The 23,911-nt window shown below is 38.0% G+C and overlaps 1 protein-coding gene across 1 annotated transcript in view; it reads right to left on the reverse strand.

Moving 5' to 3' along the window:
* Nucleotides 1-23,911, reverse strand: part of LOC105387609 (teneurin-a) — a 331,961-nt gene that overhangs the window by 100,416 nt on the left and 207,634 nt on the right. Inside the window, exon 8 of the mRNA XM_048624883.1 lies at nt 19,501-19,606. Coding sequence (XP_048480840.1) covers nt 19,501-19,606 — 106 coding nt within the window. The remainder of the gene's footprint in view (nt 1-19,500; nt 19,607-23,911) is intronic.

Below are 23,911 nucleotides of genomic sequence, written 5' to 3' on the forward strand. Positions count from 1 at the left end.
ATTAAAACTCAAACTGACACTCAGAATAATATTTCAAGAAGTAGAGTCAACTATAAAAAGGCGCCTAAAGAGCGGCGTACTGCGGCTTATGTAGAGGCTAGGTTGGATAACTTAGAGAAGGATTGGACATTGTTCTGTAATACTCATAGGCAAATGATAACCGAGGTAGATGCTAAAATGTTAGATTCGTCTGCTTATATGAAAGGCAATGTGTATAAATTAACTGAAGAGATTTATATCGAATATAAGTCTGAGTTAAAGGGAGAGTTGAGTGGATTGCAAAGGTTGATTCAGACACCTGTGCCTTCGGGGTCGGGGAAGCAGAGCGATAGTAGTAGTAACATAAGATTGCCTAAGATATCCATACCAACCTTTTCTGGCAAATATGATGAGTGGGTTACCTTTAGAGATCTCTTTGACTCGTTAATCCGAACAAACGATTCTTTAGACGAAGTTCAGAAACTACACTACTTAAAGGGCTACCTTGTAGGTGAAGCGGAACAGTTAGTCAGACACATCCCTATAAGCAGAGATAATTTTGAAGTTTGTTGGGGTCAGTTAGAGTCACGGTACAACAATAAAAAATATTTGGCAAATTGTATACTCAAAAGAATGTTTAGTCAGAAACCTCTTCAAGGTGAATCGGCTGGTGCAATCAAGGAGTTGCTAGATACAACAAATGAATGTCTTCATGCACTGTCTAGTTTAGGTGTCGATATCAAGTCGTGGGACATAATTGTAATCTATGTAATCTCTTTAAAACTGGATCCAGAGTCGAGAAAGTTATGGGAAGCTAGGACCAGCGATTCATCATCAGAACTCCCAGAGTTGGTTAATTTCAAAGAGTTTCTTGAGCAAAGATTTAGATCTCTAGAGTTTTTGGATGGTAAAGGTAATGCAAAGGTAACTCAGCCCAATCACAGTAATCATATAAAGTCACTGCACACAACTGAAAGTTCTTCAGTAACCTGTAAATATTGTTCAGATGCCCACAAAATTGCTAATTGTAAAAGTTTTGGTAAGGAGGATGTAGAGGCGCGGCGTGAGTTTGTCCGAAGCAGCAAGCTTTGTTTCAATTGTCTAGCACCGAACCACACCGTGTACCTTTGTAGGGTGAACACACGATGCCGAGTGTGTCACAAAAAGCACCATTCTCTCTTACATACACAAAAATGTCCCGTAAGGTTGTCCGAGAACAAAGTCGAGGAAGGAGTTACGCCCTTCAATTCACCAACTGTCCCAGGTGAATCAAATAAGGTTGTTTCCTGTTCCACTAATATGCAGAGTCAGGTTCTCCTAGCTACTGCTTTAGTGCAGGTCGAGTCTTCAGCAGGAAACAAAGTGCTTCGCAGTCTGTTAGATCAGGGTTCCCAAGCCTCTTTCATAACCGAAGCTGCCGTGCAGCGCCTGCAGTTACAAAGAGTGCCCCACAAATGTGTTGTCTCAGGTGTCGGTAGTGACAAGAAGCCTTCATGTGCTTCTAAGTATATCGTAGAAATACAAATTCAATCACTACACGACTCTGCTTGTATAGTTAAAGTCAAGGCACACGTTTTGAGAGAACTTACAAGTTCTATTCCTGATCAACAAGTGAAGCTTCAATGGTGGTCAGAGTTATTTCAGGTAAAGTTAGCAGATCCTACATTCGCAACCCCCAGCAAGATTGACTTGTTGTTAGGGGCAGAGGTTTGTGGCCAAATTATAGTCGATGGTTTAATCAGGGGCCCTCCTGGTACCCCATTGGCCCAAATGACAAAACTTGGTTGGATTCTTTTCGGCCAAGTCACCAACGAATGCAAGGACAACAAGCTCTGTTCCACCACAAGTGTTGTTAATAATCACGCAAAGATATCTGAGGATGATTTTCAAGGGTTTTGGCAATTACAGTCACAGCATTCTCAGATAGTCGATGAAGAGGTAGAAGTAGAGCGAGAGCGCGAGCAGATGTTTACAGAAACTGCTGCCAGGGCTGATGTACTGGCGGGCTGTCAATCTGTACAACAAGGTATCGATATTCACAAACAGATGACAGATGTATTGCAAACAGTTTTTGAAGCATTTGCCGCAGCCGCGGAGTTTCGCATCGTAGATGCAAGGGGGGAGGAAGAGTACGTGAACTTAGTCACAGTTCAGACGGTAGCTCCGATCAAACAGATCTCCGTACCTCGTCTAGAGCCGTATGGAGTAGTTTTGTTATCCAATCTGTTGATTGAAGTTGCAGAAGAGTTGAGCACCCCCGAACAGGTAGCAGAAGCTGGTCTAGAGTTGAAGTCAAATGCAACAGCTACTGTTATTTATTATGTAGGGTCAAAGAACACAGGAAACACCAATCTGAATCCGTTCATTGGTTCCAAGAGAGCCCTGAGGGTGGGCGGTGATGTTGATGAGGCTGGTGGTGACGAAAGGGTGAAACAACCAATCCTCAGGCTCCTTAAATTGAACTTACGATTCAAGTATTGGGTGTTCGATAGGATAAACCTTGCTAGGTTTTATGTACGCAAGTTTGTAAAGTACAAATGTGCACATCCAACACCTGAACCTAGAGTCGGAGATATTTGTGTTGTAAGGGAGAATAGTATGACTCGGGCTCATGGACTTTATGGTGACATAGCAGCAAGGCATGCTGGGTTGGACAAGCTCACCCGTGTGGATAGTTTAAGATGTAATGAGATTGTCAAGTGATCAAACACTAACTTTGTGTTTTACCAGTTGCTATTTGTTTTGTTGAGTTGTTATTTATATTTTAAGTGTTGTCTATGTAATGTAATATGTGTACTATTTGTTTTTGTTACTGAGATTTGTGTACTTTTAGTTTTGTTTATTTCAATGTACCTATAGCGATTTCTACAGTTTATTTGATGGACAGTGTGTCCATGGCGGGCGGTATGTTCAATCGCTATCAGAGGCGCTGGCAACGACCTCTATTAGGCTTATTTGTAACTAATTGGTATTGATATCTATCGTCTGTGTTATCTATTTAGTAGCATATCTATGGCATATTTAGGGCTATAAACCTCTACAGAGGGTGTAATTCGTATTTGGAATAGTCAGGTTTCTAATAAGCTGTGTCAATGAAATATATGATTCATTCATTACTGGGACCAACTGGGACAATGTTGTTTTAATACCGCCGGACAATCTTGGGATTTTTCAGCTGGTGCCGTTTATTACCCTTATGCCGTTTTTTGGAGTAAGATTGTAATCCGCATAAGTTTAACTATAGGTTTACAAATAAGACTGTAATTGTTAAATACAATAGGGGGTTTTCATAGAAATTTCGTGAACCGACCAACATTAAAAAAATCAAAGCACCACACTAAATTAGGCAAAGCGATGTTGTTTACACACAGCCTACACCGACAAAGGGGGAGAATTTAACTCCAATTAATTCGTTGTATAGACTAGTAGTACCTACACGTTCAATCAATCACTCCGGACCAATTTAGTATGAGCGTCATTTGGCAAATTCAATCGAAGCATTGACGAGCCGATGCGGTCGGCTTCACTTGCGCCCGCCGCACTCTCACTACACTGACCACCAGTATATTAATAATAATGTATAATTTATTTTATTGACAGTTTTTTTCTTTTGTGAATTTATAAAGAGTTTCGTGGTGCTCCTTAGAATACGCCTTTAAGCGGTGAATTATTACCTACGATAGAGAGAGAATGATAGAAAAGATATTATCAGTTTGCCTTTAACCACCTGCGTACGTTAGTCATAAAAGTCATTATTTTGAAATAAGGTTTTCCGTTTTAGTAATACAGATACGTATATAATGGTTACAAGTACTTTAAACCCTAATTTATAATTGAAGTAGGTATATTATTAAATCAAAGTCTTTTGAAGCAAAGTGCCCTGCACCGGCTAGTTGGAGAATAAAACGCGCGACGGCTGTCATTGACACTTTTGATAGAGCGCCGCTCGTCCAACGCTGTTTAATTAATCTCTTAAACTAAATTTAAATAGTTCTAATACCGGAGCCACTCGAACGCACTCCATCTCAATCAGTAGCAGCATTTTTCATAAGAGTAAAAGAGACGAATAATTGTAGGTGCGGCATATCCTACCAATGCTCAATGACGGTTCCAATAAAAATATGGATATCACGGGTTAACGAATGGTTCACATAAAGCTTTGTTTATTTCATAATAAGGTGTTTATGACACTTCTTCTCGTTATAAATAGCGGTTTTTATAGGGACGCAGGATAAGCTTTATCATCTGATGACATTTCTAAAAAATACAATTAAAACCCTATTTAGATAACAGTAGTTCTGTAAATCATTCTGATATAGGAATGTAGGAACTAAAAATAACGTTAGGAAGAGAATCTACGGGCTTGTATGATTATTATCTACATTTGATGTATGCGGTGAAGGCGCGGCGAGCAAAGTGAACCTCGTGGTTCTCGTATTTTATACTAAAAGCGTAATCACTTTTATATCATGCAGGTATTTTTAATGCCGCCAGCTAGCTACATAAAGTTTCGCGAAACGGGCTGCCTCGTGTGTGCTACAACAAAGTAGACGTAGTTATTGTATTGTGGCGTACTTAGGCTTCATTATTTGGTGCAACACTTTTAAATTATTCGTTATTTAAATCTATTCTCTTTATAGTATTAATTTAGAGGTTTAGGTCTATTAAACCAACTTATCCTGTCCTCTGTTTCTCACTCTCTGTCGCAAGAAACCATTTTTGGCGTCGTATTGGTTTTAATCGTATAATTCTCTAGCATTAAAAAATACCTGTCTACAAAAGTTAAGCGAATGCCTGAAATATGAAAATATTGAAGGCATACGGTATTTTAAGTGTGTTATATCGGGTCGGTCTCCGAGTAGATGGACGGACGCGGAGGGTCGGTAATGAGGCGCGGGCGATGATGCGTGAGCTGTATCGCGCACAAGTATTATATGACGCGTCATATTTACTTCACACCCGCTATTTTAGGTGCAAATTAATTTTATTTTGTTTTGGAAGATAAAGTTAGTTTGTTTTGTGTTTCCTTTGTGATTGTAATGGTATCTTCCAAGGCGTAGATAGAAGGTACCAGAGTGTATAAAACATAGTTTTACAGATAAATATCCGTAATTAATATATGTTATGTGTATTACGTAATAATTTATGTCAGGTAAAAGAAGTAGGTACTTTAAACTGTTTCCGTAAAATAGAATAGCGTTTCTCTAAAAACCTCAGAATTTCAGACTTCAATCGCCCGCCCTCCGCTAAAGCTTTTTCCTATTTCCAAATAAATTAAAAGAATACTTACTTCAAGAGGCTTGGATCCCTTTGTAAGAAGACTGCCTACCTCTATATAGATATGTGATTGCGACATTGATGACTCAAATGTGGCTCTTCTATTTGATAGGAGGGGAGTACTGCTACTGCGGTCGGTTGTGCCGAGCTAAGAGTAAGGAGTGTGTCTTTGCGAGTAAGAAATACTGAGGCGTTGCGTCGCGTCGTGAATTTGTCGGATAGAAAGTTTTGTGTTAAAATTTTATCAATTCTAAATTCTAAAAATATTAAACGATGAACGTTTTTAACAATGGTTGTGGGGAGTCAAAAGAAATAGTGCCCACCGGCCCGCTGGACTGCCAAATTTAGGCAAGTAGCCGTTAGTGAGTTAGTGGCTGGATGAGGAAGGCATATTAAGGACACAGTACTGTGGCGAGTCTTCGGTGAGGCCTATGTATGGCGATACTGATGATGATGAGTAAATAAAGAGGCTGTGATCGGTATTTCAATAACGTTAAATATAGGAAGCGTCATCAAACGTTCCATTAGGTACAGCTTATATGTACTTATAAGATGTTATCATTATCACTATACAGGTTGTTGCAAGTGCTATACTAAGCCGAAAGGAGGTGTTGTAATCCATTTGGAACTGCCTGTATAATATTTTAGAAAGATTCTAGTCCTGTACATTATAGAAAACATGACATAGATTTTAAAGAAAAATAACAAGAAGAGATATTTCATAGCGGGCAGCACCGATTGGTAGGCAATCGGTAAATTGGCTCAATAGACGCTCCAACTGGGTCGGAGGCAATTTAAAGTTTTTGCCGAATAAATACGCCAAGTCAAAAATAACCCGCATGCACAGGAAACTCATAGACAGGGGCGTTTTTAAAGGCACTTGAAAGTATAACCGACATGGATGACCAAATGGTGTAGTAATTAAGTGACCCTGACTGGGGACTAGTTTGTGGTCCGATAGCCGTGTGAGAGATGCCCGTACATAATATTATTATTTCAACATTTTTTAAAATAAAAAAACTCGTGTATTAAAATTACATAGAATACGTATAGGTAGTATAACTAGGCACTAACTAGCTGTGAGCAAAAACAATAGTTTTCTTCATAATGTAAAATTGGAAGAGTACTTAAATCTGACAGTAACTCGATATGCTAGTTAACTCAATAGAGTTCATCAGTTAATCATCATTACCATCAACTACTTGATTAAACTGATAAAGTGATATATTTTTTAAATCACAATAAAAAATATATAGACCTGGTAATAATTTAAAATACCAGTCTAATAGATTTCATGGTCTATATTTTATTTCTAGTAGAAACGTAAAGTCGTTCAATTTTGTCAAGGAGTCGACTAGGGATAAACAAATTGGGTCTGATAGGAAAAATTATTTTAATTTTTTAATAATACCGGCATTGTCATTCAGCACCCTATAAAACTTGGTACTTTACTATAAACAAGGTATCCTCAGCAAAATTTGAACAATTTAAATTGTTCAAAGTCAAGTTCACATTATGTAATAAAAATTATAAGCAGAAGGAAAGGAGCTGCGGAAGCTTATTCTCGGATGTTTCCGGATGAGAGTTTTCGAGGACAATAATCGGAAGTTGTATGTTTCCGATAATAGATACTTAGCGGTTACTAATTTGGCAATAATATGATGGTGCTGGTATGCTTTTGTTATTCACTTCAGGTTGTAAAAACTTAAACATTTACCATTAAATCGTATTTAAATGGGTTAATTATTATCTCTATCCTCCACGGGACAGGCATTGCCTAGAGAGGGGGTCAGTAACTCAGTATATCAGTATCTCTTGTATATTTTTAAAGGAAATAAACATTTTGTACTTTACTTTCACTTTACTAAATGACTGACTTACCAAAACACTGTAAGCTTCTGATAAAACAAGTATTAAACATTTTCCTTTATCTACCTTAAATTTTAGCAACATTCCTTTCTTTTTAAATACATTTAGCAAGGCGAGGGTCAACGAAAGAGCGGCGTTGTTAAAATGCCCTTTGAAGTTGAATGTTCCAGCGGGAACTAACGAAATTGTTCCTTACTTTTCATAAATGTGTGCTTTTATTTTCCTTTTTCTTCCCCTTTTTTCGCAGCCCGGGACCGAGTATCACAAAGCGTGACAAAAAGAGAGAAAAGTCGAGTTTTGGCTATAGACTGCAACGTAATTGAAACTTTCGTTTAGAACCAAAACCTGGCAAGTATTAAAGCCAATCTAATGTTTCGTTCTTTAGAGTACAATTTTTATAAATTATTTGGCCTAACTGCTATTTCAACATTCCTGTGATGTATCTGTCGTATTACTATATCAATGTGTGGGTAGGTTGCGCCAGTCGTGAATAAATGTGCAAACGATCAACCTGTGTTTTACTTCGCGAGACTTTAATAGAACATTAGAACCACTAATATATACTTATTCCCATTTTCGTAGTACAAACATAATATATGTTTGATATGATAACTAATTAAAAGGATGCTTATTTACCAGACAGCGGTAATATAATATCATTAAAATTTTATGGTCAGACATGTTTTCTTTCTCAGTTTCTTCATATGTATATTTACTCTCTTATATTAATTTCCGTAACTACAAATACTTATCTTTTTAAAATAAGTAAGTACGTAGAATTAGTTAGCAGAGCCACAAAACGTAGGAACATACTTACTATTTTTTTTATCTTCGTACCTTTATATAACAAATGAAAGGATTATGGAGCTTGTTAATTTAATCCGAAAAAGCTTAGCGGTAACAAAAATTTAAAGGGCAACCTGAGTTAACAACCACCTCCATAAGTTAAAAAATAATTAAACCAATGTAAGTACTTAGTTTACCTCAGTCCAGACGTCTCTCCTTCCATTTTTAAACCTCCTGGGGAAAAATTTACATTATCGTCAGCCCATAATCGTCCACTACTAGACACTGTCCTCGGCCTTCCTCTAACTACCGGCCACCTACACCTACACCGACCTTAACATATACAGGGTGTTGCAAAAAGGGTATACTAAGCCGAAACCTACATGTACAGCATGGTACATGTAAGCCCGAAACTGAAATCAGAATTTCAAAATTCGCGAAAACAAAAACATTCTTCATAGTAAAAAGTCACGTGACTGTACTGTACCTGTATTGCTATATTCGCAATTCGCTGCATATGTATACGTTACTAATACCTACACACCATGATGCACATCCGCATAATACAGATATAATTAACTGAAGATAAGAAGGGTAAGCCCGCATTGTAGCGTCCCACATATTGCAGCAGCTAATATCCGTCGCGTAATCTCCGCCGCGTAATCCACTGCGCGATAAAGAGAAACGTCAATCCGCGTCCTCGGCACAGCTGAGGACAACAGAAGCGACACGCGGAATAAGGTACTCGTAATATCTTCAAAGTAGCTTTAAGTTTTTTTAGGGATACCAGAAGGAAGCTGATTCTCACAGATTTCAATTGGAAAGTATACATATACATATATATGCACTCACGACTGTAATGATTACAGTGTAATCCCCGAATGGGTAGTCAGAGGTGGCTCACTAAGCGAGCCACCCACTCTTCGCAGCACATTTGTACTCACGTGATAGGTTGCGAACCATATCGCCGTTTTGGGATAAGTACAATGCACTTAGGATACACATCTAGAATCTAGATGTGTAGAATTGATTGTGTACAATTGGAAAGTACTTAAAGTTCAGTAGTTAAAGGAAAAAGCATGCACAGCCATGTGTCATGCAACGACATCTCTACTAGACCTACAATTTGATTGACGTAATAAAAAATGTGACTACATTGGAATGAATTTCCACAGTCGGCTCGGAAGACGTTCGGCTGAGAATTGGGGTCCTAAATTGTTAGTTACAGTAAAAATAAAACAATATACAACATAAATTTCAGTATCTCATACAACCAAACTCATAAAACAACATAAGTTACTGCGTCAACTTAGTAAAGTGTAAAAAATACTGTATTTATTAAAGGATATTAAAAATACTGCTCACTTTGCCTTACCTGTACCATCAAAGAGCGCCATAATAACGATTAAACCCAGGAAATTGCCGCAAAAATAATACTTTAAGATACAAACATAATATAAACCTAATTACCCTATCTCATAATTGCCTGTTTTGACGTGTACCCTTTGAGGGGCGGTTATTTCTGAGTCGTCCAAAGAAATTAATAACCATCCAAGTCGTTCGCTGTCTTCGCCCCCCGCCCTCTTCCTTCACCCCCCGGAGGTCATGTTTTTCGTTAATACCCTTTCGGGGATGATAAGATGATGGCTTTACAAGCAGTCGGTAATTACTGCCGTCCAATTACCAGTGGGGGCGCCACTGCTGACGCCTGCTTTGTGTCTTTAAATTGGAGATAAGTATTAGGAACTTATAGCTACCTATAATATTGTAATACTGGAATTGAATAATTAATGGAGTTGATAAAACGGAATTCAGTTTATAAGCATATTGTCTTCGGTGTTCTCATTTCAGATTGAGTACTTAATGTTTTGATTTATCATTGTTGCCTGATGAGGACAGAAAATATTCAGAATTGTATAGTAGTACTAACTTGATATAACGTAGATAATATAATAAGTACCTAGTTTATTAACTGCTTGCGCTGAGGGTGTATTTACTTTTTCTTTTTGTTGACTGTACAATACAGTAGATCACCCATTGCTACGTCGCTGCTACGAGTGGCTACGAGACAGCTGCTACACGCTCGCGTAGCAAGCGAGGCGTAGCAATATGATAATGTAAGTACATATAGAAAATAATACTGAAAGTATCGGTATTAATAGGTACCTTAAGACCAACACCTAAAACCAATATTTAAATTTTTGTATTTTTTAATGCCTAGGTGTTGTAGGAGAGACGAAGCAACGGCCGAACTCCATACATGATATATTATTATGAATATACTTTTTACCTCCTGATAGTTTTCAGAAAATGTAACAACAATATGTAGGATTAAACAGTATGATGGCAGTAACAGTATACTCGTACATTAACACACTGGATAGGTTAATCATATGTCAAAATACGTCGCTTGTGATGGAATGGAATGCTCCAGTCTAATTTACAGCTTAATTACATTGCTCGGTTCACTCGACTGAGTTTTCCTCAGATCAAAGAGCACCAAATGTTTGAGTTTCATACTTATACGTGTCAGTGCAGCTCTAGAAATGAAAATAGTTATGCACATGAGTGAGGCGGCGTCAAAGCCGAGCAGCCACCAAACAGTGCAGGCAATTTGCACGTTCGTCCAATCTTTGGAACTTTGAAATCAAACTCGGCTCCTGCGAAGAGGAAACCATAATTACAGTCAAGTTAGTGAGAGCGAGCTAGCTTGAGAGTCGTTTCAGAGTGAGCGAGATACCTACTTTGGTATGCAGCACATTAAACTTTGTTTAAAAAAGCAATAAACTAGTAAATAGTAGAACAATCTAGAACAACAATTACATTGTAACCCAAGCTTTGTTAGGTAGCATTGGTTGGAGTGAAACAGTTAAACACCACCTCCACCGTAGCTGCAAACAGTGACGTCACGCAAACAGCGGAGGCGTAGTTCCAACATCTCGTGTAGCACAACCGGCTCTGTAATTTTCGCCGTCACGTCGCGACGCTGCGACGAACTCCGACTAATTTGTCATCGGAATATCAAATTACGCATGAAATGGCGCGTAACAGGAGCTCCGCTGTTCGAGCTTTAAAAACAGAATTCAATTCACCGTCTGGTCGCAATTATGTAATTGCATCCACGGTTGTGTTGAAAACTAATTGGTTACTAAATTTTGTTGCCGCTGAATAAATTTGTTGTCCAATTGGTTTGGTTTTACGTGCAATTGGTAGGCTGAAAATAGCTTAGTTATAAATATTTTGTTTTTGGTATAATATTAATATCGTGTTCATTGCATTCCAGTTTAAAAAATATATCAGTAACGAGTCGTCTCAAAAAAGCTAAAAGTAATAACAAATACAAAAAGTAATGCCACAAAATGATGCACTTAAAAAATCAGCAAGCAAGTTCCACAACGAGGAAAGAAAATCCACCCTACACAATTTATATCTGCGGAAACACTAAATTAAGTCTTGGTCGTTCGTTATAATTTTCCTGCGCCCCTCACGGCGTAGTTATTGTGCTATAGTTGTATTTTGACAAGAGAGTATCCATTACGCGTCTTCCCCACTCTGAAGGGAGTGGGGGTTTGTATCGGGATTTTATGACGCGCTAAGTGAACGCCATTTCGTGCACTATGGACCGACAAAGTGATGTACGGCGCAGTGTACAGTTTCCTACGACTGTAGGACACAGCCATAAGGGAGGGTTTTGAATGAAACAGATAGCTTATAAGTTTGAAGAGATGGTAGGGAGAATGATATCAGAAGTGCCTTACCTATCCATATTGACATAGATTTTTATCTGAGATCTATGAACTTGGGGTCACACAAAATATGGCTAGGAGAGGAAAGATTTTTGCTGTCCCTGGTTAGGGCAAGCGAACATGACGTATTAGTTCTGAACTATAATAGGAACAGGTCTTATATACCTACCTATTATGTGCTTAAGTGAACGTATTTATTTTAACACAATTGAAAATTTTATCATTATTTTCTGAAAAACTCAGTCACTCTGTAAAATATTTAAATTGCCATGTTATTAAGTACCTATTACATCTAATCCAACACGATAGGGAGTGGTTGTTAATGTTGGTATAAGTTTCATCTGAAGATTCCTATTTTGTTAATTGCGATTGGTTCCCTATTCAGGAGACTCGTGCTTGGGCAACGTAAGTACTTCTAAGTTGCTATGGAACCGCTGGGTTATCCTGAATACAGTACATTTTCTATAAGAACATCTTAAGGCGAAGCGTAAAGGGAGGGTTCACTTAAGGGTGTAAGGTTTCCATGGGTTCCGCTTTCATAGTGAATCCGAGCAAAAGTAATGACATGTAATTAATAACGTCCTATCGTAACTATACCCATTATACTGGGCTTATTACAACTGGGAGCGTTATTGGAAATATCTCAATGTGCTTTTATAGGCAGGATGTAAAAAATATGATAGGGACATTAGTAGGTACTCCGTTGATTTTAATTAGCTTGATGCCCGTTGGAATTTGTATTTAAATATCATGTCTACTGTACTTATTTAGGTTCAAAGACTTGAGTCATGGACTCGTAATCGTGAGGAATATTTACTAACAATGTGAATGATTTCATGTGGTTAAGTATTGATTTATATACAATAAATTCATTATAAAATATTAAATTATTCCAATCTCAATTACTCTTTAACATAGCAGATTACACCGCTTCTGAAATCCACTCAACCAAACATATACAGAGTTATTCATGTATCATAAAAGTGACATTATTAACAGTACAATAGGTCTAATTAACAATATACCGCATGTCCACCTATCCCATACATTGACATGTTTGACGGGTCTCCTGTTAATTGATAGCACATAATAATAGCTTCAGACATGTATACAGATACAAACTATAGCATGGCGTTCAGTGTAAGGATTGCGTTCCAGTGAGAAGTGAGAACCCGAGATATGAGAGCAGTGTGGCTGTGTTTGAATAAACCTAAGCTTTACATTGCTGTTTGTTTGCATACGTTATCTGATTTTCACTGATTTTCAATCGGATACATTTGATTTGACACATTATGTCATTCCGTCAACAAGTCCACCCATATAATTAACCATTTATCATGACTTTTTCCCATACCACATGTGATCTTCCGTTACGAAATGAACAAACAAAAATATAGCAACAACCCTTGTAATTATCAATAAATCATGCAGGACTTTTTAAAACCCATTTAATCTTCAGTTAATAAACAAAAATAAACGAATAATTCGCATATAGCGTGTGGTGGAATAACACACTAATCGATACCATTCTTCACCCCGCGTCCCGCCCCTGTTCAATTGCCTTCATATTATATCTATCGTCTGCAGCGGAAATCGAAACAATGGGGCTAACCGAATAGCCTACACCTGCGAGGAAAATAACCTCTATTGTTTAATGAAATAACCGCTTCGTTCGAAACAATGTTTACTTTACATTATAGGCAGATGTAGGTATCTTAAACGTACATTGTTACTTTGAATATTAATACTTAGCTTATGTAATACCTAAAGCTAAAATAAACCGCTTTTTTATTCATAGCCGGCTGTAAGATTCAATTTAATAACACTACCGCACGCAAATTCCGCCTCTAAAAGCAACAGCCCATGATAAAAGCAATTAAAACTTTAACATGATCAACTCCACGATCTCTGCGATTCAGCCATGTAATATTACAAAGTTCAGTTTTGCGTGTGAAATAACTCTTTAATGTTCATGTTCCGGTTCCTATCAACTTTACTAATAAGGCTCATGTGACAAATTAACCGAAGTAAAAGCTGTTCCAGTTTAAATAAAAATAGCACTGTTTTGCTGGTCGTGTTGCTGTTATTGTATAATTTACTGGGCACGGGGGAGTGTGTAAGTTTCCCACGAAGGCTTGTGTAATTGCAATACTATATTTTATAGTTTACACACATTATAGCATAAAATACCTAATATATTTTTTTGTATTTTTATACCTATATCTACCCAGTAGGTAAAACAGCAAGTAAATAATTGATATCGGACGCTTAGGTACCTACTCAGACTCTTTATATAAAATTTTCAAATCCGTCCGCGTTGACATTTCATCATTGTTCCGGAACCCTAAAAATGATAAATTTAATATAGCGCAGATATTTCGATGAAGTTTATTTTATGAAGCCAAATAATATGTTGTCTCTTAGAGAGAAAATTTGTCAGGGTAAGTCGTTTTATTTGAGAGTCTTCTTGAGCCTTTGAAGTTGGTAGCTAATGGAGGGCTGTTTGAGGCTAAGACTTAACTGTGGGACGTCACTCACTTTCTGCGAGGTTTAGACAGTATTGCCAGCTTACTAAATCCGTAAAAAGGACAAAATGTATGAAACATTTGTAGCGAAAATAACTTGGCTTTCTAGGTGTTTATTTTTATTCTTTAATAACGACAGTAATGGTATTTAATGGTGTTATTAAAATATCAGCCACCGCAAAACCTCGGTGTTTTTCTTGATAAACTGACATTATTGTTTACGTTACGTTAAATTTGAAATAAAAACTTTCTCATCAAAAATTAACACTGATATTTTTTTCAGTAGTTTTTTTTACCTGGCAACTCTTCAGTAGTCGAGGGGGTGGAACGACTACCTACTGGTTTTTGTAGTTCCCTGCAGTGACGGGTGGATGCGAGACGAATGAACTGTCCGAGTGTGTGTCTCGGAACGGGGGCTTTTCTTGGCAAATTATCGCCGGTTTTTGTTTCACCGCCTCAGATATTATCTCAGGCGGGGTAATGTGAAGCATAGTTGAATTGTGGGTTAGTGCTCGGGGTCATAGGAGACCAAGAAGAATTAAGAAGCAGTTTTTTTATTGTTTAGAATAAATCGTTTTTATCGACATGAGTTTGTCTTTGTTTACTTATATAGATTAAAACATGATTATAACGCTCAGTAAAAAATCGAGAGCTATCATTAAAAAAAACTGCTCTGTATAGTTTTTTAGTGGCACCGATTTACAATTCTATACTAACCATTTGTACCTGTAAAGTTTCAGAATGATAACAAGCTACAGTAAACATTTTCTCTTATGCCAGCCTCCGCATTTAAGTTTTCCCCAGAGGTTATTTGCAAAGGTCGAGCAACGTGAAACGAAAAATAATCAGATGAACTTTATTTGACTTGTAAAGTTGTACGTAATTACATTTAAATAACAACGGTAAAAGTTTAGCTTTTTAAGGGTGAATTCGTCCAAACATCACGTTACACGAGAATAACTATACCGGAATTAAAATTATACGCGAGTAAATATCTAGGATAAGTACATTTGCATTCTACCAAGTTATACCATGATTAAATTGAATGAACGAGGAACGAAACTGTAATGCAACTAAAATAAAAATAGTTGCGTTTCAAAGCATGCAATAGAAATGACATGCCAACTTAGTTTGAATGGATTATAAAAGTATGAAATTGTTTATGTTTTAATATTTTATTCGCTGTTGTTATTCTGGGACTTTGCCTTTTAACGTACTTTTGTTTATGTTTTGACAGATGTGTTTATATGTCATTATGACGGTTTTCTAATCAGCTGATGTGCTGCCGCCATTACAAAATTACTCTCGGATAAGCTCGTTACACGGTCAATTTTGGCGGTATAACATTTTATTCTTGGGATAAGCTAGTTATCTTGGTTTCAGGTTTGGTAGAATGCAAAATCTGCTTACTCGCGAGTAACTGGTACTTTACTCGTGAGTAAAAAGTTACTCGACGTTGGCCGAATCCGCCCTAAATATGGGTCTACTTATTTTTACTATTGTTCTTGTTTGTAGAATGTGTGGTTTGGTAAAAAAATATTTGTTATAACAAACTGACCTTGTGTGGTGCTTCTCTACTATTGTTAACCTTGATCTGACAGTCAATTGGCAAAACATACAAGACATACAAGTGAAAAGGTCCAGGTCGCATAAAAATTCTAATATCATCTGGGCCTAGGTTCATATACTTAAATGTGGCATATCTTTGCTCACAGCACCTGAATCGGGCCCGCTGTAGTGGAGCTTGTTTGCGTGTTACGTCCAGTCCAATTATAACTTTACGGGAGACAGCTGACGTTAGTTCACAGAACTTTATACATCTTCACTTTTTGATTTCATATTCCCTTTGCGAGTTTCAAACAGAAATATTCGCATTTTCTCGCGACGCCGACAACGGTCCGCGCATCTAAATCCGATATTTGAATTACTTATACACTATGAATCAGAAGTTTCTGTATCAGCTTACATATTATTTGTTTGAGGAAATAAAATAACATAACATTTTCGAACGCACACGGCATTTTTCAATCATATCGAACTCTAAAATTAATTGAATAAATAGAACACAATATGTTGTTGAAACAGCGGGGGTCTGTTTAAGTGTAAAGTCGGAGGTAATTATGATTGATGATGGGATATGATTCGGATCCACTTAACACTATATATAAAGGGGTTGTTTTATTGCTCAACTCTTGTTTATTTAAGGTCAATGACTAATGAGCGAGATGACTCAGTATATTTGAACATGTTTTATGAAGTAATAGGAATGATGTACCGCGAAATTAAAGTACTTCTACAAAGGATGTGGAAGCTATTCTAAATTATTACGTAAATATGAGATTAAAAGCTAATGCATTAGGAAACGATGTTCGTGTTTGGTGAATAAGCAAAAACATGTGTACAGTGGAAGCTACCGTGAATGATACAGTGAGTTTTTAATTTATCCCTTACGTCGTACGAAATATGAGAGGGATAAAGTCTAAAATGTGCCCCTCAGAGTACGGAACCTCGTACCTTTGAGAGCGGAGGTCCGAGCCCCATAATGTATTAATGGCCTCGCGGTGGCGTGTCCTGCGGAACCCTGCTTGATCCTTGTTATTATTTTACCACGTTACGTTGCATTTTTGCTGAAATTAATGTCTCTTGTGTATTTCTGTCGGGTCATAATTATTTAAAAACATACTGTTTCCTGTGCAGATAAAGGGAGTGATGGACAGCATATCTTTGTAGTTTTAACATTTTCGAGCACTGGCGCATAAATTAAAATCCGTTGCTTATTTCTTTTACCATACAATTAAATTCTTATGATGAACGCTCACTGAATATAGTCACTTTATCGATTAAGTCAGAAATAATTGAACTCAGCTAGTTATGGTAGTTATAACTATGTATATGTAGTAAGGGTGTCTGAAGCTTATGTTTAAACTTGTATGCTAAGTTTGAATTTTTTTAATATTTATATTTAGACAAGAAATTAATTTTCGTTCTATTAATTGTACCTACCTATCTCTCAAAAAGGCGGTAATTGGACTAATTGGTCTAAACCTTGGGTATAACATTATTTTCCATGCAGAAATAAAGTAGGTACAAATCCTTCATTACACCGACCTACATTTAAAAAATACCAAATTTCAACTTCGTTTAAAATTGGAATAAAAGTAGTTAAGTGGTTTTGTGTGTAACGAGATTGAAGCGCGCCGTGCTACCTGCATGCGGCATAGGACGGACGACAATTAGATCACATCGTGACGTCACTCACTGGAAAATACCGCTTTGCGAATCTTGACTGGACTGAGAATGAAAACCCCACTCTCAAATTATAAAAATATTAAAAAGACCGAACCGGATGATGCATTTGAAAATAGAGCGAAAGAGATAGATCCAAAAATATACGATGATACGGACCAACTCGACATCTGTCAAATGTGACCTATAAAATGGCTTTATTTGGTAACGTTATTTTACAAAACTTAAATCACATCCCTTTCGTGATCGATATGGAAACTGATTCAGCATTCTCAATGGCAACTTTTAAAAACATTCACCGGAGCTGCACAATAATTCCAGACGCAGCGAAACGTTCCATTGTTGTAAAGAAAAAAGGAATATTCGATTAAAAATTAAATTCGCCTGAAAAGAGTGGAAATGCAGTTACATTTACAGGTACGAGAATAAATGCGGAAACGTTTCTGTGCTCGAGTGTACCTACCGTGCTCATGAAGCGGCGATGCAGTTAGTTATTTATGAAAAACCCACTGAATTGGATAATTGTATACTACTTAGGTACCTACTTATTTTTCCGCATCGCTACAGGAGGATTGAATGGAACGGAATCATGAGTTATTTAATAATGCTGTAGTTGCTGAAAACTTCGAAAGGCTTTAATCACCGATCGATCTAACCGTAATAAAGAGGCAATTGTACAGCAATAAATGTCAATTAAAAATTACTCGACCAGGGAACTATCGAGCGTTACTTTCTTATTTCTTTCAAGATTAATAAACGAAGCTTCATAAACGATGGGCACGAGGGTCTTTTTATTACCTTTTTAAGGGCATCAAGAGCTCGAATTGAAAGAGCGACGTAATTAGAGGCCACACTAGGAGTTTTATTGAATTTGACACGTCGGATTTGTCCCGCTCGCCGCGCCGCCACTCATTATGCGGTCGGAATGTGAACCATTCGCGATCCTTTTGATGGGAGCAAAGATTAATTTCGGAGGGATTGGAGCACTCAAAGGAAATTTCAGAATGTAAGTGCATTAATAAAGGTCCTTTAACCGAAATGTAGGTGCTTTCTGTTCGCAAAAAAATGCCTTTATTAAATTTCGTTATGAGCCCTCGCGTATGTTACTTTATGTAATGCATTATGCGGGACCTTTGTAAAGTCTCGTTTTATGGAGATGTCTTCAAATTAGTTGCCTCTACAGTTGAATATATCTTTGACTATAGATTTTACTTAGTTAGGTAGTTTACGAAATAATCAAACCCTGGGGCTATGATTGCTTGTTTTTGAGACCAAGAGGATTCGGAGGCACCTCATGTAGCCACAACAAATACAGACACATTTATATAACAGCATCTCTGTAATACTATTTCCTATTTTGGAATAATAGAACTACAGTTATAGCTATGCCCAACAATAATTAAATAATCTATTTAGATAATTACTTGCATTGGTTTCATCTAGTTAGTCAAATTACTACACTTATATATACATATATACTTTTCATGTGTTTCTCAGTATGTGACGTATACGTTGACCAACTTTTCGGTCTGCAGTATTCACCCCAGCTTATATGTCGTGGCCTCGGTACTGGGTGAATTGTTCGTAAATTCCATAAGTTAAGTTCCAAATACGTAGTTTGCTGCTCGAGTCAGGAATGGAGCGAATCACATACTTCTAATGGATCGGAGCGTCTGTCCCTGACTTAGAACTGTGCTATACAGACCGTCCTATTCATTATAATCGTCATATTAATACCGAACGGAGGTAAAAAAGGTTTTGGTCAAAAATACCACCGTCACATAGCGAAAACGTCTCCCTCGCACTCGTAGCTGTTACATAGTACAGAACGTGACGTATCGTCGCGTAATTCGCAAAGTCGATCAAACAAAATAAAGTATCAGGATGGTCACTCTAGCTTTACAGAAAGAGAACAAACTTATTATCGTCATACCATCGGAACGTTTAATGCAACTTGATAGAGCAGTTAGCCCAGCAGCGCTCCGAAACTACGTTCTTCATAAAAAATACATTATGGTGATACATCTAGACCTAGCGAGGGTGACGTGCCCTTATATTGTCCACTAGCATACCTGTGATGGCTGGAGCTGGAGTGGCCGGTGGTGGAGCTGGACAGGGGCGAGCGCGCCGGGTACGCGCTGCCGTTGGCGCCGAGACCGCCCTCCGACATCACGTACTCTGCAACAAACGAAAGAGCAAATGTACATAGTGTTGGGACAAAGATGACTTGACTTCTGGCTGATAAAGAGGCAGTAGAAGTTCCGCATTGGTGCGTTGGATAGATAGATGATCTAAATGATATTGCAAATGTCACGTATTGAAATTCCTTCTTCTACGGTAAGTATAATAGTTTTTTTTTACTGTATACAATAATTCCTCCAGCTCGGAATAAACGCAGTGTAAAGAAATCCGATTCCATGAAAAATCTTTACAGTCTAAAGAAAAGCTAGGAAAAATCAAAATAACACCACCTCTCCAGAGGACAAACATTACACTCGATAGAATCAACTAAATAATTCATTAGTCGACAAAGAAAAAAACAAAGGCCTGGTGGTGAAAAAAATGGAGCCAATAAATGTCCCACGGCGGCCGCTAAGGCTGCTTATCCACCAAAGATATGCGGAGCTGGGGGGAAATATTAACCTGATATGAGGTTATGAAAATATAAAGTGATTTTTATGTTTTCCGTAAGCTTTTGCCATGTTTTCTTCCCGTAAAGGTCTCCCACGCAGAATGAAATAATATGCTGATGACAAGTAATTTTAAAAACAACGGAAAATTTTGAATCCTGCTGGATGTCACCTTAAGTCGATGGGCAGCCTTAGCTAGGGATGGGAATCGCTAAAGATGGCCCAGCTAGTGAGGGGAAGTGCGGAAGCGTTCAGGGCGCGCATCGATCATGCTCGGGCGGCCGCACTCCGCAGATTGATCGTCGGCGCCGGACGATATCTGGCCATCCTTTCTGCTATTTCATGTTTTGTAACGGATCCCCATATGGTGGTAAAGTCACATAATTATAATATATATAAAAATATTTTTAACTGTTGCTATCCAGACTTGAATAATACAGTGCATTTATGGTATGAATGGGATTAGTTTTTTAATTTTGACGCAATGAAAATGAGTGTCTTAACGAACTTTCGGTGTAGGTATCTTTTGAAAAGCTCTGATTATCAAAGTGTTCCTCAATAAATAAATTCCAACGATTTACAAGTCAGATTCCTCGAGATATTTTTAACAAGGAAAGACAGCAGAATTGAAGCTTGAACCAACATAGCGGCAAAGGAACGGCTCACATTGAGACAAAAATGGTGGGAGCAAACAAATGTGCTATCGATAGAGTGACAGAAGGATTGATAGCCAGTTGCCAGTCTCCACCGCTGGCGCCACTATCGCAGGCGAACACGCCTCACTCACTGCCTGTCACGGGAGCTTGCTTTAGAAATGCTACTGCCGCGGCTATAGGATTGTCGTAGGTATTAATATCTTTGCATCGTACTTAGTGGAACATTCAAATAGAAGCACCGATTTTTCACCGTAAACGATTGTTCCTTCCATTTTAAAAACCTTTATAACTTCGAAAATACTACAGTTAGAGGTTTGTTATTTGAGAAAAAAACTAAGTATAATAGTGTATCTTTATAAATGTTTTGTTTGAAAGTTGAAAGAATAATGTGTGCATGGCGCTTTGAAAAACACTGAGCCACTGTTGGCCAACCCACCCTTCTTGGCCTTTAATATCAACTTTAATTATGTAGATATTAAATACCGTTACTTACAGCAATAATGAAACACAATATAAATTTATTTAATGATATTCTCAGAAAACTTATATTGGCACACAATGGATAATAGAAAGGAGAGTCGGCAAGTTATTTCAGTAGTGTTGAGCATACCAGCGATTCCCCGCTGACGCGACGACGCAATGTTTGAAATGAAAAATACCTACGACGACGACGACGATGGCTCGAGCCCTGTTTATTATATTGACAGTTAAAATCTCATAGATGCTGCTGCGTTGTGGTTGTGACAAATAAAGAGGCCTTTGGAATAAAGGACCGCTAAGTCTATGCATTATAAGATTAATAAAACAGGACCTGCAGTGTCCAGTCAAATCAAACTGTTGCTAAAATTGTATCAAACCCCGAGATTAAGGTATCCTTCAAAAATACATACTTACAGGTATTAGAAGATACATTTGATCGATTCTGATAGCATCATGTTATGTCCTTCTAGTAGTATCATAGGTATTCTTTGTTAGTCTGCGAACTAATCCCGAGATAAAACGAAGCGATGAAATGTACCCGGCTCGGTCTGGCTCTGCCGACGCACAGCATCGACGTGAAATGAGAATTGATCATCGCAGTCTGGTAAAGTTTTAATAACGTTATGATGGGAGTGTACCCTACTGGCGGCGGAGTTCCATCCAGTGCCATCCCTAACTAATTATTGTTCAAACAAGAAACCTAACGAGCGCACCCATTAATCACGATGTTCGTTATTTTTGTGGCTACATCGCGGCGGTCTCCACTGGTTGACGACGCTCGGACAACCACGTGATAAACAACAACGTTTTTGTATCGCAACCGCGAACATTGGCAACTGTTTGTTCTCTTGTTACACGGAAGAAAATTCAAATACTGGAAAAGTGAAGATGAAAGTATGTAAAGACAAGTATGCACATAAAGAGCGAGGAAACCCAATCGCTCGTCAGTTCTCAGAAGGATTTCTTTGACACACTCACATCACACATTGTACCATTATCGTTAGCATTGGCCATAGAAACTCAATTGAAATTGTACAGCCATTCCACAGTTATTTATTTACATATTTATTTTATTATATAAGACACACAACAGTATTACAGACAGATTCTATTATAAAGCTAGTCGTAACAATATTAATGCACTGCATGATAGTCCTACATACAGGTATTCGTAATGGGTAGGTAGTGTCTGGAGGTAAGATCTAGGGGTTATTTCAGACTGTATGCTAGTTGATAAACCACCAATAATAATTGTCAAAACTCTTCATGACCCGATTGCATTGAACAATGCGGACTCCGGTCTAACCCCGAATGTTCAAAACTAAGGCAGCCCTAATATGATTTAAAAAACATCGAAAATAAAAATACAAAAGACAAATAGTGTTGTTGTGCAAGTGAGGCACGCGCGAGGCACAAGTACACGCGTGGAGGGACGCCCCGCCCAGAATGCCTCAGCGTCTCGCGTCTTCCACCCACGCCGCCGGAATACAATATGAAACCCGCTATTTTTACATACGAAAATTCAGTACAGAATCAAAGTCCTCGTGTCCGGCGCGGTCCACCTTAATTTTACTCGCGCGCCCGCGGCTTGAATACCAAAATAAGGGTGGACATGTCATTGTACATTATAATAATCATAAACGTGATTCGATCCTAATATCTTTTTGAGTCTTCTTCGCAGCGTCCGTAGTCGAGCGGGCTTCAACTTTGAGGTTAAGCAACAACTGATACGGTCAGCCATTGGATGGGTGACCGATTTCAAGTGGTTCTTTTCTGGACGCTTCCGTGCTTCGGACGGCACGTTAAGCCGTGGGTCCCGGTTGCTGCTTCGGCAGCAGTCGTTAAGCCTATCCAGAAGCCTACGGGCGGCTTGAAAACATCTGACAGTCGGGTTGCGCACTTACCCGACAACTCTCTCAGCACAAGCTTGCTTGTGTTGGGGTCCACCAACCCGCACTTGGCCACTTGATGAGTCTTCTTCGCGTCATTCATTTGTTTATCTTTATTTTGGGGACTACAGGGATAGACAGTAAGGGCGTTACCACAAAATAATGGAAACTTGTCCAAGAGATGTTTAAGTACGTTTAGCGCTGGTAACATGCATGAAGAGTAAAAAGACCTTATGTTTCATAATCATCTGTTGAACATAATATTATTGTATAAATGTTTGGTGGGAAGTCCATTGCTATCTATCCTATGGTATTTAGGATTTTGTTACCTAAGGTAAGTTCTTAGCTGAGATTATTGAAATAATATTATTGTAATCAGAATGCGGTATCAGATTCCCCTCTACCGTTGCCAACTCGGCCGCAAGCGCTAACCAAATCAAATATAATTTAGTTAAGATTAAAATATTGAGTTTGTTTTGTTTGTATTTGTGAAAATGGTTTTCCTTTAGCGCTGTCGGGAAGCCGACAATGTCGGCGTAATTTTGCTTATTTGGGCTTAAATTACTTGATCTCGTTTACGGCCCTTGGCTGCTTGTTCCAAGTTTTCACAAAGTTTGCGTCTAATTTATTGTTTACCCCCACTCCCTCCGTTTATTTAACCTGTGTAAACAATGCAAAACATTAATGGATTAATTTTAATTAAAATGTGAAGTGGTGATTTTATGTTTACGGGCAGAAGCGGTCAGTTGCGCAGTTATGTACGGCCGACCGTTATTATTTCGCTACTATTGACAGAAAACATTCCTTATACCTATATTGGAATAATAC

Source organism: Plutella xylostella, chromosome 13 (assembly GCF_932276165.1).
Source record: "Plutella xylostella chromosome 13, ilPluXylo3.1, whole genome shotgun sequence".
Classification (NCBI taxonomy): domain Eukaryota; kingdom Metazoa; phylum Arthropoda; class Insecta; order Lepidoptera; family Plutellidae; genus Plutella; species Plutella xylostella.